This window comes from Bos indicus x Bos taurus, chromosome 8 (genome assembly GCF_003369695.1).
Source record: "Bos indicus x Bos taurus breed Angus x Brahman F1 hybrid chromosome 8, Bos_hybrid_MaternalHap_v2.0, whole genome shotgun sequence".
NCBI lineage: Eukaryota > Metazoa > Chordata > Mammalia > Artiodactyla > Bovidae > Bos > Bos indicus x Bos taurus.
The window spans coordinates 48,889,381-48,905,084 of NC_040083.1; the positions used below are offsets into that span (position 1 = coordinate 48,889,381).

Here is a 15,704-nt window from a genome sequence, read left to right on the forward strand (position 1 = left end):
TATTAGCAATATCATCTTGAGTAAATTACCCTTTTATTTCTGCTATTCTATCATCAACTGTAAAAGTGGCTAGCAGTAATATAGGGTTGCATTGTGCACTAAATTTTTTTTAATTAGTATTAAAAATTATCACCACAAAAGTTAGCTTTTTTTGTTATATTAGCTAAAAAGAAACAACACAATTTGTGATTCAACTTTAATCCTTTAAAATTCAGTTTTTTAGGTACTGATTAATGCTAATTCAATGATTGTTAATGCAATGACTTGGCAATGTATTGTTACTAAAGTCCTGTATTAAAATTTTTTTTTTAGTTTCCTTTTGTCACTTAAGAAAAATGTTTTATATAAATGAAGGATTTCTCCACTTTTTAAACCTATGACCACTCACTTCATACGCAGTCTGTTCATACAGTAAATATAGATACTATTTAAATTGAAAAACAAGCAAGGAAAATAATATGAAAAGAAACTCCACACCCAGAAGAACAGGCTCATCATTATTAGGTGACTATTGAGTACCCTTTATGTACCAATATTTCCCCAGATGCCCTGGAAACCATATTTTCATGACATGACTATTTGAAGGTGGAATAGGGGTTAGGCACTCAGAATGGTGAGAAACAAAGAAACCTGGCATAAAATGCAAATAGTGTTACAAAACTCACCTTATCTCCTTCTTCCACCTCACAGAGTTTCTCCTCAGTTGCAGGATTAAAGACTGGAAATTTCTTACCACTCACTGAACTATGCCATTCATTGTTTATGAAGATCTGTAGACAGAGAGAAGGTAAGTAAAAAGGCATTTAAATATCCAGCCAATTTCAGAAACTTTTTATAAACTTAAACTAAAGCACTAAATGAAGCCAATGTTACAACCTCACCTCCCTCAGCTACTTGCCTTCTCCAGGAATTTTTAGACTGTTTAAAACATTTTACACACAAACACACACATGCATGCATATATAACACACTAAAATAAAGTCATACTTTACAATTTCACTAAGATATGAGGTCATTTAAAGAACAGAAAATACAGACTGGAGAAAACAATTTAGAAAAAAATGCTGTTATCTGAAATAACCATGAATTTGAGGCAAGAGTGGAGGCTTAATTGGGCTTGATCTTTATGAATCATTGTCTATTTTCCACTTCAGATTCTGAACATGCTCATCTTGGGCTACTGGTGATTTGGTATGGTAAGTGACTATTTTCTGATTCTTTTGTTTACTGTCTTAGAAGTAGCCTGAGGGAGGATTTTAAAAGAGGATTGCTTAGGGAAAAAATCAGTGACATTTTTTCATCGACTTTTTAAAGAAATGAGGGTTTCATTCTTCTTTTTAAAAGGTTGTCTAGTAAATTATTTGTCCTCAGATGAAATCAGGTACAATGCTTCTTAGTTCTATCTATGAGAAAGAGACCTGCGTTAAAAGAAACAGGGGGTCCAGAAAATAACTGCATTTTGTTCTGTGTACACAAAGAGTAAGAATATTAAGAAGTGTTAGTACGTCATTTAAAAAGTCTGAGTTTCAATTTTTGCAATGCTGAATTTGCATTTCTTTGTGGAAACTATAATACCTTTGATATCTCATTCATCTTTTCACAGAATAAAAATATCTTACGTAGCCAAATTAAGAAGTACTATTTTTGTGATGAATAAAGTTTATATTTTGTTTCTGACAAAAGCTAGAATTTCTTCTTTCTCCTCTCATCCCATTATTTCTTGTTTATTCTCTTTCTTATTCATTATTGAAATACAAAAAAATCATAAGTACAGTGTTGAATATTATGTATTGTGACTTCCTGTTAGATTATTTTTACAACATGAACTAGTTTATTTAATTTTAAACCACAGGTAATTGACCCATGAAATTTTAAATGAAAGGTGACATACACCGTGGATCTGTAATATATATCTTAACTCAGACACCTCCTCTTAACTTGATATTTAAAGATAAGTTATTAATTGTGCAACTTTGAGGGAGAATGTATTGAAACACTGCCCCTCAAGGTTTAAATTGGTTGTTATGCTAAATACAAATTACTGAACTATTAAAGATTCCCCAGTGACAACTCTCAAGATTATACATTGTTGATTTAATTATTTATATTGTGTATATTTGAAATAAAAGTAGTCTTTTAAATTAACCTGTGAGTTTGCACTGACTTAGCTATTCTGTGCAGTGTCCAAATTTAGCTTAACATTCTGTCAAATTAATGATATATATTACTATATATCACAAAATGCTTACACATGATTAATTCTATAGTCTGTGATTTACAAGATTGTTACCCCCCAAAATTAAAAAATTATTACAAAAGCATTCCCTGTTCTCCTACATGTCTACTATAAAGCTTGTCACTTTTTTAAAAACTCATTTTTATTTATTTATTTATTTATTTTTTAATTTTTATTTTTAAACTTTACAATATTGTATTAGTTTTGCCAAATATCGAAATGAATCTGCCACAGGTATACCTGTTTTCCCCATCCTGAACCCTCCTCCCTCCTCCCTCCCCATACCCTCCCTCTGGGTCGTCCCAATGCACCAGCTCCAAGCATCCAGTATCATGCATCGAACCTGGACTGGCGACTCGTTTCATACATGATATTATACATATTTCAATGCCATTCTCCCAAATCTCCCCACCCTCTCCCTCTCCCACAGAGTCCATAAGACTGTAAAATGTCTGCCTTCCCTCTTAAGCTGTAAGTTAAGATAAGGTCAAGGACAGTGTGTGTCCGTTTCTCTGATTTATCCTCAGAACAAAAAAATCCCAGTCAAAGTGCTCAGCACAATCCCAGCCCTCAAGTGATCTTAACCTCAGTGAAGAACTCTTTACTAAATAACTTAAAACTGAATCAAAGAACCTAGAATCCAGTAGTTACATATGGGTAGGATCTATAATATTCTGCACATGTGTCCACATTGATATTTTGACTTGGTAAAAAAACAAGAGGAAGGATATGTCTCCTTAGTTGCCTACTCATGCCAATGTAACCTATGTATTTGGAGGAGTTCCAAAGAATTGTAGTGCTAGCCTGGAACTGACAGGAAAAAGATGTGGACATGAGTAAATTAAAGGGGAAGTGGTACAAAGCAGTTCAGATAAAGAGACTAGATGTCCAAAGACACAAATATGGAAGTTTGAGAAAGATAGAAGTATCGAGAAAATCCTTGTTTCTCTGATGGGGTAATATAATACAGACAAAGACCATAAAATTCCTATTAGCCTCTAGGAAAAAAATATAAACTTCTTAGTTGAACTTAAAGAAAAATAAATTTAGATTACAACTACTGACTTGCTCAACATCTTTTGGAGTGAATCAGCATTGTAGCTATTATTATTTTTTTTTATTTACAATATTTTATTTAATGATAAAATTCATTTTTAAAAGATGGCTGAGGGAGAAATAAAAAACTGTTATACCATTATTGTAAAGATAAGATTTAAATATTCAATGAAATTTATCTTTAGATACTGAAAGGTTAGAGGAAATTTATGATGAACAAGAAAATACCATCAACTTACAGTCACAGCTTAATTGCGCATAGAAGCCTTGCTCTGATTGCTTACCCACTTTATACCCTAGATGAAGTTTAAATGATTTTAGCCTACTTGTGAAAACCAAATCTACTTTCAAAGGATAAACATTTATTACCTTTTGATAACAAAGATATTAAAAATAATTTGTTCTAAGTTCTAAAGGCAAATTTGAAGGAAAATTCTTCCTTTTTGGGCCTAACAACAAATCTTAATCTCGTACAAATAGTTGAAACAAGTGTAGATACCTAAAATTGACTGCTTTGAAAGAAATGACTACTAGGCTGAATGTGTAAATTTTGATATGTTTGCCAAAGAGTCCTTCACTATATGTTATCTTTTTTTCCCTGAAGTTATTGCAGGCTTTACAGTTCATATTCTTCAAGTTTACAGTGTTTTCTTTCCTATGTCTTTAGTCCTATTTTTCCCCCAAGAGATCACTGGGAAGCACCTTAATCAAACTGTCCCAAGTTCAGCTCGTTGTCATTTCTAGCTTTACACTGCTCTCACTTCAAACTAAGGTTCTAAAACTTGTTCTTGCATTCTCTCTCTCTCACACACACACACCCCTTCCCTCTTCTGTTAAAGACACACAGAACCCCTACTCATCCTTTTTTATCACTGTGTTCTATGCTATCCGGAGAAGGGAAAGTCTACCCACTCCAGTATTCTGGCCTGGAGAATTCCGTGGACTGTATAGTCCGTGGGCTCGCAAACAGTTGGACACGACTGAGTGACTTTCGCTCACTTACTCACTCTATACTATCTTGCAAAAAAAAAAACAAAAAAACTTTCCCTATTCTCCCTGCCCCCTGTCTCTGCCTAATTGATTTTTCATCTTGTTATAATCTTCCCAAGAAAAACCAGTTCAAATTGTGTCACCTTCTCAGAACATGTGGGTTGTTCTCCCTTCTCAAACTCCTCAGCATGGTGTTCGAGGTGTCTCACCACTTGGCCCCAAGATCATTTTCCAACCTTTTTCCCACTCTTTCCCCTTTGTTTCAGCCTCATTCTACACTGTTTATCAGACTGGAGTTTCATTATTTTCTTCTCCTCATACTTCAAGCTCTTTTAAAATGTCATTTCCTCCTGAGGATTTCACTAGTTGGTCCAGTTGGATTTAACCTCTTTTTTCCCTGTTTCCTAACATAGCATTTTAATATCCTACTAATAAATTACTTATTATGTTTTGTTTTGAATTAAAGCTAGCTATCTACACATCAGCTCATCAGCTAACAAACAGAAACTAAAGACATCATGTTATTTGTCCTATATTCTTTAGCCAGCCTTGCAAACTTCTAATTCTGCATTTTCTCTGCTCTAAAGATAGTATGACCTCCTCCAATTTTGTATCTCTAAACTAAGAGAGCACAAAGTCTCCCCCTGTCAGAAATATGCCCAGAGTTCCACCCTTCCACAGTGCAATTTCACCAAAACTCTAATAAAAAGAAGGTACAGAATGTATTATATTTTGTTAGGCCCGTGGTGAAGCTTATCATCTCTCACCTAAGTCCTCTTACACTGATAATTTGTGGTTTCAACTCTTCAATAATATGCTCTCAATATATTACAACTTACTTTTTTTAAATTTATTTTAATTGGAGGCTAATTACTTTACAGTATTGTAGTGGTTTTTGCCATACATTGACATGAATCAGCCATGGGTGTACATGTGTTCCCCATCCTGAACCCTCCTCTCATCTCCCTCCCTATCCCATCCTTCAGGGTCATCCCAGTGTATTACAAATTATTTTAATCCCTTCATACATTCTCTTTGGTGAAAGAACCATTATAATATGTATGTACTATCTATTTTCATTATCAGACTCTTGTATTTAAACTGTACATAAAACTCCCTTTTCAGACTAAAGTCAGTGAATATTTTGTAAGTGAACATTAAAGTAAGAACAGAAGTTTATCTATCCTCCTCCAGGCTACTAAAGAGATCAGTGGCAGATGATCTCAAATTACCAGCAATTACTCTGCATTATTCAGTTTCCATCTTTAATATAGGGGAATACAGTGAACTTAATTTTTGTTCGAATTTGTGCTTATACTCATATGACACAAAATCATTATTTTTGTTTTATCAGAAAAGTGTTAGTCAAATAATGAGTAGACGCCTGAGAAATACTCTGTTGGTAATAGGGAAACATGGAAGATTAGTGAGCTATGGCCCTGCTTCCAAGTGACTATGATCTAAAAGGAGAGTATATTTATATCATGATCAGTCAGTAAAGAATTGAAGATTGTAGAGTACAATGACCAAAGCAGTGCTTTAATTAGTAAGTTGCACAGAGAAACTCATAGAAGAAAGGAGCATGGCCTGGAAGAATCCAACCTTGAAAATTTGGACTGAATTGGTAGAAAGAAGGAAAACAAGGAGCAGAGAGAGGGAACCCTCTTGGGATATTTGGACAGTCAAGAAATCAGCCCCAAGCAGAGAATTCCAATGGAAACAAGTCTTAGATAAATTCCAACAGTGAAAATGAAACCAGTTAGTGATGGATTTTGACACCCAAGTTACTTTATCCTGGATGTTATAAGACAGTGACAGGATCATATGGATGTTTTAGAAATACTGATTTTAACGTACCAAAAATGGATTTGAGATAGAGCAAACAGTCAGGCTTCTCTGGTGGCTCAACAGTAAAGAATCTGCCTGCCAGTGCAGGAGACACAGGTTCAATCCCTGGTCTGGGAAGATCCCTTGGAGAAGGAAATAACAACCCACTCTAGTATTCTTATCTGGGAAATCACATGGACAGAGAGGCCTCACGGACTATGGTCCACAGGGTCACAAAAGTTTCCGACAAGATAGACTTAGTGACTAAACAACAACAACAACAACAACAGAGTCCAAGGGATTAGCCTAGACACCATTTAAACATTCCAGGCATGAGGTCTTAGGGCTTTAGAGAAGAGTGATGTATCAACATAGTCTGTAAATTATCAGTGATATACATTCTCCCCCAAACAGCAAGCCTTTGAGTATGAAAACAAAATTCGGCACAGATAATGAGATGAAAGAATCTGGCATTGTACTATCCTTTTCTTCCCCTTAGCTGTGGAGAATTTATTGGTAGGCACTATCTTGATCATCTTGTTCTCTGTTTTAATTTTATTCAGTTTATATATGCCTTACAGCCAACTGTGTAGCTGAATGTTTTTGAATAATCATCCTTCCTATAGTTATATAAAATGGTTATATGGAGATGTATAGGTTAATAGATGTTTACTAAAATGATTATAAAACCATTTTAGGTCTGTTGAAATGATCTATCCTGATTACAACTTCATTTTCCATTTGCTATTTGCCTTTAGCAAGTTTGGAGGGAAAGGGATCATGCTATAAAAGTAAAAAACAATTACTGGATCCTATTTAACCACTATATTAACTATATTCTAATTATGAAGTTTGGACTCAGGATACTTTTGAATAATATATATGTGCAGTAGACTCCAAGTTCACAATACTGATGGGAAATTATAGATGCCTAGGCATACTCTTAAACTTCAAGTGCTTCTTACTTGGGGAAACAATCAATGGAAATGTTGAGGCAACTTAATAATTGATTTTTACTCTTTAAATTTTAGATATGTCAGATTGTAAGAGATACATTATATAAAGTTTGATTTAAAAAAAGAAAATGGCTGTTTCCTGAATGTAGTTTAGTGTCCAAGAATAAGTCATAATTTTGAATGAAAGAAAGCCTTTCCTGAGGAAAAGTTCGTATATCTTAGTGTGTTTGGTATAAAGCTACAATTCTAAATAAATAGGCACTTTCCTCAAAATATGACTGGTTTAGATGAAGTTAGATTTGTCTAATAGGCAAATAAAACCTATTAGCCTTATCTGCTGAGATTTTGAAATCCATTGGCTTAAAAGAGAAGCCCTGATTCCCTCCAGAAGTCTCTTGGGGTGCCCCAAATTCATCTGATCTATGCAGGACTGCAACTGGGCCAGCAGCTCTGGATGCAGTAAGAGAAGCCAGCGCTGTCTTGGTGGCAGAGAGATTTTAACAGATCACATTTTCAACGCACAAAGAATCTCTTTTAAGTCATGCCAAGAGTGAGGAAGGGTGAAGGGATTCTCCATTTTATGTCACCTGTGTGAAATTCCAAACCGGACACCCTGAGTCTCGGCCACGTGGAATAATGGGTACAGTTGAAAATGTATAGGAAGTGCTGCATGTTGTAAATGTGTTAACTTTTCCCCCGCATTAGGAAACAAAAATGTACCAAAGACCCGGAGGGTGGGGAGTGGGGCAGGGAGAAAGAACCAAGATGGGAGCTAATGAGAGAGAGAGACTAAGCAAAAGTCAGGTGGGGGTGTTAAACATTTTAAAGTAACAAAGCTAGATCTTCTGGCAATTATTTTTAACCCAAACCCTGAGGCAGCAAAGCAAAATGTTGAGACTCAAAGTTAAAAAAAAAAAAAAAAAAAAATCCAAAAGGAAATTAAGAAGGAAATAACAGATGGGAGGAAAATGCTTAACTGCAGTCAAAAGAATGAAAATAAAATGAGAGGGTGGCCAAAACAAAAGTAGGAGAAATAAAGTTTTTCCTTTTCATTTCTGTTTTATATTATACTCTGAGTTCAGTAACATAAGTGTATACTCTTTTCTTACTTGTCTTTGGAAGAGCCTTTTCATCCTTTTCAACTCAATCAGGGAAAAAGAAAAGATGCTGAAGCTTTTCTGATTTGAGCCACATCATCATTTTGTCCCACAGCTGACAAAAATACTCATCAATAATTTCCATACATTATGTATACCCTATATCAGAAGTAAGCTGCAGAAGCACTAGAAAGTTCTGTAAATATTTAATACTTAACAATACTAAGACCCAAAATATAATTGCTTGCATATATACCTTCCTTCTAAAGAAAGTGCCAAATGTAGAGCATAATTCAGCCGTTTGATATTTACATTTCTTTGACTTCTGAAAAAGTATTCGGAGAGCAGTGGAAGTGGTCAGTTAATGGACTCAAGGTGAGGGAGAGAGTTGTTCAGATAAAATTTTAAGAAGTGTGATGTTTATGCAAACGCCCAGTCAAGAAATTCACATTAATAATTCCAACATTACAATAAAGGCATCAGGTATAGATATTATAATATCAGAAAGTCAAATATTAGCAACATTTTACACACCTTGCAAGCAATGCTGGTATTTGTGGGAACTTTTGACAGACAGACTCACACACACTTACATACTCGCGCACATATATACTCAAAATGTATCACTATGATGAAATACAGTTTACACAAAAATTTACTTTTCTGATTTGCTTATTAGCAGTGGCTCTTAATTAAATGTTTAATAATGAAGTAATTATTGCTCATATTTTTTGGAACAGGGCTCAATATGGCCACTTCAATCTAATAAACGTATAACGCATTTGGCCACAATTATAATAGCATCATGAATACCCAAACCACCACCACTCTATGCTAGATAATTGCCACTTTAAGAGAAGTGCATGGCCATTTTATCAATGCTAGTATTCCCAGGAGGGTTCTTTTATGCTGCTCTGTGTTATATCATCCCATAGATTACCCAGGCCATTTTAGAGATACTAATCTAACTTTGGGTTGCTCTTCAAATGAGTTGTTTCTCATACTCTTCAAGAGTTTTTCTCACCCCACCCCCTTATTCTGGCAAGTAGTTAATGACAAATATGTGAAGTCCAGTTTAAGGAAACCCTGTGAACACTGGTTCTGAGAGCTCTTACGAAATGGGAATAACATCCTCTTTTAGGCAATGTGCTATTTACTTTAGGATTTTGTTGATAAGATTTTCTTAAAGCTAATCAGGTGTCTGAGAACAAAACAGTTTGCCAAGACACAGTCTTCAGAGATGAGTTAAATATTACATTCTTAAAGAAGGTTTATATCCCAGGAAAAAAATCAAAGTTGGTTCCATCACTGGCTCGTGGCCATGATCTAGTTCTTGCAGGACTTGGCACTTTCTGAAGGAGAAAATAAATACTTCTGACCTGGCTGGGTGTGAGTGGACTTTCCTATTTCTCCCAGAAAGTGTGACAGCCACTTTCTGGGAGAAACAGCACGTCAGGTCCCTAATTCAATGGTGACCACCGTGTAGGCAAAGTTATAACGCTGACTCAATGCTTTTCGACAATTGCTGCTGGTCAATAAACCATGCTTTAAGTAGCATCAACAAATCCTAGAAGTCTATTAGAAATCCAGAATACCAGATCTCACCTCAGACCTACAGCATTGGAATTTGCATTTCAATATGGTCTGTAAGTGTCACTTACATAATTAAATTTGAGATTATACTGCTCTGGAGTATCTTCTTTCTACCAGTCCACCTGTTTAGGGATCTGATGTCCAAATCATCTCTCTTCTCTTATCATCCAAATTGCCATTCTCTCAGTCAGAGTAAGGAATGAATGATACAAATTAAGTAACAGGTGCAAAAGCACTTGTTAGAGACAATCTAATGAGATTCAAATATTAAATACTGCTATTTTCAGTGTTGAGGGGAAAAAATGAACTCTCGTGGAAAAGAATCAGATCTGAAATGAGAAGATTCAGCTCATTCTGTCTTTGCCTCTTAAAAGCTGTGTGACCTTGAACAAGTCACTTAAGCTATCTAAGCTCAGGTTCCTCAGCCTTAAAATGAGACATCTTCCCTATCTCCTTCCTGACAGTTAATTATGAACTTCAAATGAGACCAACAGATGAATGTAGTTTTGAACTGTGACAAGCAGTGCGAGCATTTGATTTGCTTACATTGGCAACTGAAAGTTTTTAGAATTCTAGGAATCATCTTGGGAAGGAGAGGGTTAAAAAGAGCCTGGACCAAGGAACTAATAAGTAAGTGCCAGGCACTTTCCACAAATTACCCTAATTCTCACAGCCACTTTCCAAGGTAGTCATTATTATTCCTAATTTACAGACAAAGGAACTGAAAGTCAAGGAGCTTAGAAGCTTGGCCAAGGTCATATCATTAAATAAGTAGAAGAGCTGGAAATCGAAGCCGGACTTATCTTGTTAAGCTACCTCACCTTGCAGCCATCCCGCTGTGTATTCAACTGCTTCCCAGCCAAGAGCAAACAAAATATTCCGTCAGTCAGAGGGGAGCTAAACGATCTCCCAAATGAAAGCAGTGGCACAGCACAGTCGTCTTTGTCTTGAACCTAGGTCCTGTCCTGTTCTAAGCACCCCTCAGTGGTTTGCTCCAATGAAACCCATCAGGCAGTCTGGCAGCAGCCTCATCTCCAGCCTTATCCATGCTCTCTCTTCCTCACTTCATTCCAACCATGGTCGCCTTTGGATAGTTCCTTGAATATACGATGCCCTTGTCCACAGATGTCCCTGCTGCTGTTCTTACCCTGGGTCTTTGTTTCCTCAATTCCATGGCCACCTTATGTCTGCCTCCCTCAGACTTCCCTTAACTGTCCCCTTCCTAAAGAGCCTTTCCCTGACACCTCATCCAAAGAAAGCTCTTCTCCTCATATTGTCTCAGCTTTCAGTTTTCTTCTTTTTAGTTTTCTTCCTACCCCCTCCAGGAATACAAGCTCCACGAGGCAAGAATCATTCTTGCTTTCTGATATCATAAGAACTATCATAAGAACAATTCGATGATTTGGTAAATAAAGGGATATAAAATGAGAGAGAGAGGAAGGGAAAAAAGGAGAAACGAGTGAAAAGAATGGGATATTTGGAAATGCATGTGGCCTGAATTTGTTTGTTTTAAGAATTTAAAGGGAGATGATGATGAAACACACACACACACAGACACACACAGACACACACACACACACTTTAAATTGTGCCTAGCACATAGTATTCAATGATTCATAAACCTTCTTTATCAAAAACATATATTTAACCTACATGGGTTAAGTGATAATACCAGAAAGCTGGGGAAATATAGCCTCCTCCAAAATTTATTATTTTATTATAAAAACAAATTTATAATTTTATTATTCCCTAGGAGTTGAAGAAATACAGTTCTCACAGGAATTGCACACCTGTGTCATAGTCTTCTACATCACAGCCTCTCCCAGCTCAAACCCCACCTTTTCAATCAAATTGGAAAGTCTGTTTGTTTCCAACCTTTCTTATTGTTCTCCACTTTTTCTAAATTGGTGGCAAACTTCCTCCTGTTGGCCTGGAAACAGCTGAGCAACAGCTGGAAAGGCTCATAGGCATGTCCCCTCCAGTAATCAGGACTGGACAAATGAAAGTCAGAATAAAGATAGACTAGGATGCCAGCAACTCCATGTCCCAAAGTAGTGATACTGGTCTTAGACGAGTCACTTGGGGTGAGGGCTGAAGCTGCCAGCATTCCAAGTCTAGCTTTGTCATTTACTGGCTGTGTAACTTAAGGAAAGTTACTTTGCCACTCTATTCTTCAGTCTCCTCAAATACAAAGCAGGAATAGTAACATCCTCATAGGGTTATTATAAAGAGAAAATAAAACCATCATAAATAACTAAAACAGTCATTGGCACAGAGTAAACACAATGAAACTTAACTATATTTCCTGTCTGTGTGAGTGTCTGTGTGGGTATGTGAAATGTCATTAGCCAATGAAGATCTTTTCTAGCATGAATAAGTCATTCATTATTGAATGAGTTACATTTAAGAGTCAAACTAAATATTTGGGGGTTTGATTCCTGTCTGAGAAAGCTTTCTTCTTGAATTTTCTATTTGTCTTTAAGGTAGAAAATAGTGTTGTAAAGGGAGAATGGAAAACAAAGATACCAAATCCTGTAAGAGAAAGTTCTTGATCCCTGAAATCCAGGATAAACCCTTGGAACTTAGTTCCAATGAAATCCTTGTCAGGTGGGGCATGACTGTGCAAGAAAGAGTGACAGAAAAGCTAGGGGATGACAATGAAGTGAGAAGAACCCTTGTGGGAAACAGATCTAGGAAAGGCTGAGTAAAAGAAGGTCCTGGAAAATTGGATAGAATTCAGAAAAATAAATCGGACTAAGATGGCTAATGTTAATCAATCACTTCCCATGTGTCAGGTACTATTTAAAGGACTTCATATACATTAAATGCATGTAATGCTTACTTCAACCTTAAGAATTCCCATTTCACATGTAAGGAAACCAAGGCAGAGAGAGGTAATGTAGTTTTCCCAAAGATCACACAATTTCCGAAGAACCTCATCCTTTAAAAGGATGAGCAGAGAGCTGGCAGAGAGAGAGTTTGTTTAGAACTGGAAATGGGGTGGGGGGCAGGGCACGGATATGAGGATAGGGACAGACTCTGAGTTTGAGTGCACTTATACTGATGTTACTGAGATTTTAAATTCCAAAAACTTTGGTATCATTTTATAAAGTATTTCTTAAACTGGGATCTCTGTTTTATGCACCTTAAAAAACAAAGTAGACTGTAAAGTCATGAAAGTTAGGCATCAATGAGATCTTTTGTTTGGACTAGAAGCAGTCTCAAGCTTGAGAGCATGTATAGATCTTCTACTGTAGTTGCAATAGTTTTTTGTTACTCAGTCTTGCTTGTCTCTTTCCTCCACCTTGCTCCAACAACCAACATATTCTAATGATAATAAACATGAACACTAAAATAGTGCAAGAAAAATAACGTAGTTTAGGGGCTTGCTATAGAAGGTAATTTCTCAGACACTATAAAATCCCTTATTTTGTTTGCAAGCAGGAAAGTTAGCTAATAACCATCTTTTTCCAACTCCTCTTGCAAGTGCAAATCCAATACAGTTCTTCAGTTAGGCACAGTAAAAAGAAAATGCAAAGGCATTTGAAAAAGCTCACCCATTTAGATTTAATTACATACATAACTGGTGTCCTCCCAAGTGTGAAAATGCTGTAACCAATAAATCAGACAATAAAATGCTATCTGAGCAGAACAGATTTATAGAGAAGATGTGTGAGCAATCGAAATTCACTGACTTGCTTGCATTGGGTATTTTTACCCAGAAAAGTTCTTATATGCAAGAGCAAATTCCTGCTCTTGGAATCTTGCCTCCTTTTGAGCACTTAGGTCAGTTAGTTTCCCTAGAGGGTGTTCTTGTGTAATGACTTTTAAATGAACAGGCTATATTAATCTTAAAATCATCTCTATATGTTAAAGAATCACTAGATCTGTGTTTGTATCTATATTTTGAGGACTATCTCATTTGTCCACTACTGTTTCTCACATGTTTAATTAATAACTACTTAATGAAGCTTAGTTCAGTAGAAAGAATATTTCATGTTAGAGTTTGCTGGAAATTCACAGACAAGGAAGACTTCAAACTTTTGCAAACCAAATTTTTAAAAGATGTGACATTCAGACTACCAGAAAATGTGACATTCAGACTATCAAAATATCTTCCCAGTATCATGGGGAAAAACAAAACAAAACTATGTTATAATAGTAAGGGGATAGATAACTCAATCATTGCCAGTGGTTTTGATCTTTATAAAACGAATGCATTTTTAAATGTATTTACTTTGGACTGAAATATCTTGCAAGTGACAAACAGAAAGTTGGGAAAACTGGAGTCTTGTTATCTGTTAGGCGTGCTTTTGCCAAGTGCAAAATCTTTGGAGGGTATAGTCTCATCACATTTTTCATGTTCCCATTTGGAATAAAATCAAACGGACAAAAAAATATTTTCCCTTTTAATAAAACCTTGTAAAACTAATACTTTAATACACTTTATAACTGTTGGTCAACCATGTTAAAGGCACAATCTGATCTCTGCAGACACTTTTCTATGGAAAAGAGCCAGTCAGCTGAACAACTTCCTCATTTGTTGTGCTTATGAAAATGAAAATTTAACAGACGAGAATTTCAAAACCATCCATGGTTACAAGTAAGGAAACAATAATAGCAGGACTTTATCATTAACTTACAGTGCTCTTGGAATTTCCTTGGTTAAGTCAGACAGCAAAGTGGCTCTCCCTGAGTGGGAATAGTTCCTTTCTTACTTTCCTTTCTGCACCACACCATAAAGCTCACTTCTTAAATGATCTTGGTTAGATTGGTTTTGTTATTTGTTTCTCTGAAAGTTCTAGGCTCTGACTAAAAAGCAGGAATGTAATAGTGTGAAACTGGCGAAGTTCAGAGATACTCTTGATTGACTTAAATAGGATCCATTTCCTCCTTCTCCCTAACTGTGGATTTTTAAGTCTGGGTCTGGCTCCTGCTCTTTTTTCTCTAAATATTTATTAGCTAACAATTACATGCCGGCTCCAATGGCAACAAATTTGGCTGAGAAATAAATAAGAAGGCTTTCTTTTCCCAAATATGCTAAATAATGCAAGGACCATGTAGTTTTTTGTAACTGGAGTTTTCCTTCATCCAATTATCAGATTCAGGTCTTTCAATTTCAACACTCATTTGACATATATAAAAATCATGTTACTTCAGTATGCTCTGTTTTACTTCACTATACTCTGTTTCTCTCTCTCTTTTTTATTTTCCTTTAAAAAAAAAATGATTTCCCATTTGTTTGCCTGTTTCCAGTAAGTTTCTCTAGTAAGTATTTGCCTCTCTTGTATATGCTGGGTACTCTGCCTAAAGTTAATAGAACTGCTTAGTAAAGTCCACTGAATCCTGGCACAAGAACCTATTACAGTGAAGAGCATTCCTTTTACTTAGAAATATTTTAAGAAATAAATTTCTGAAAAGTTGCCTGATACAATTTAGAATTCATTATGTGATCAAGACACTAAACCCAGACCTGCATTTTGCAAGCCTTTTATTTTTATATTTGCAAAGGGCTCTCTACACCAGTTTACTTAAATTGACCTTTTGTGCTTTAAATAAATGTAGTTTTTATAAAGCTGAGGCAAAGCAGCAAGCAGAAGTTGTACTAACCTTAGTATATTTAAACTGCAAATTGGTGAGTGGGGCAGGTACGTCTGGCATGGCTGAGGACGACATTGCTGGTTCCGCTCCTGGAACACAGGTGACAGGCTCAGCGATTTGGTTCTGATAGAGCACTTGGCTTTATTTGTTCCTTTTTATCTGCTTGGGCTAAGGTTTATTTGCATACTGGGATATGATTGGATGAACAAACTCTGAGCAAAAAGAAAACGACACTACTTATTTGTAACACCTAGAGCAGGAAGCCCTTGACTTTAAACTTAAATCCTTAAGAAACCAGTGCTCCAGTATTGAAGCTGCGTCCGGAGTCAGGGCACTATTTGCAGACGA

General features: G+C 36.0%; 1 protein-coding gene across 1 annotated transcript in view; it reads right to left on the reverse strand.

Moving 5' to 3' along the window:
* Nucleotides 1-15,498, reverse strand: part of ALDH1A1 (aldehyde dehydrogenase 1 family member A1) — a 53,513-nt gene extending 38,015 nt beyond the window's left edge. Inside the window, exons 1-2 of the mRNA XM_027549472.1 lie at nt 15,366-15,498; nt 666-770 (exon numbers count right to left, since the gene is read on the reverse strand). Coding sequence (XP_027405273.1) covers nt 666-770; nt 15,366-15,431 — 171 coding nt within the window. The 5' untranslated portion in view covers nt 15,432-15,498. The remainder of the gene's footprint in view (nt 1-665; nt 771-15,365) is intronic.
* Nucleotides 15,499-15,704: the final 206 nt, after the last annotated feature.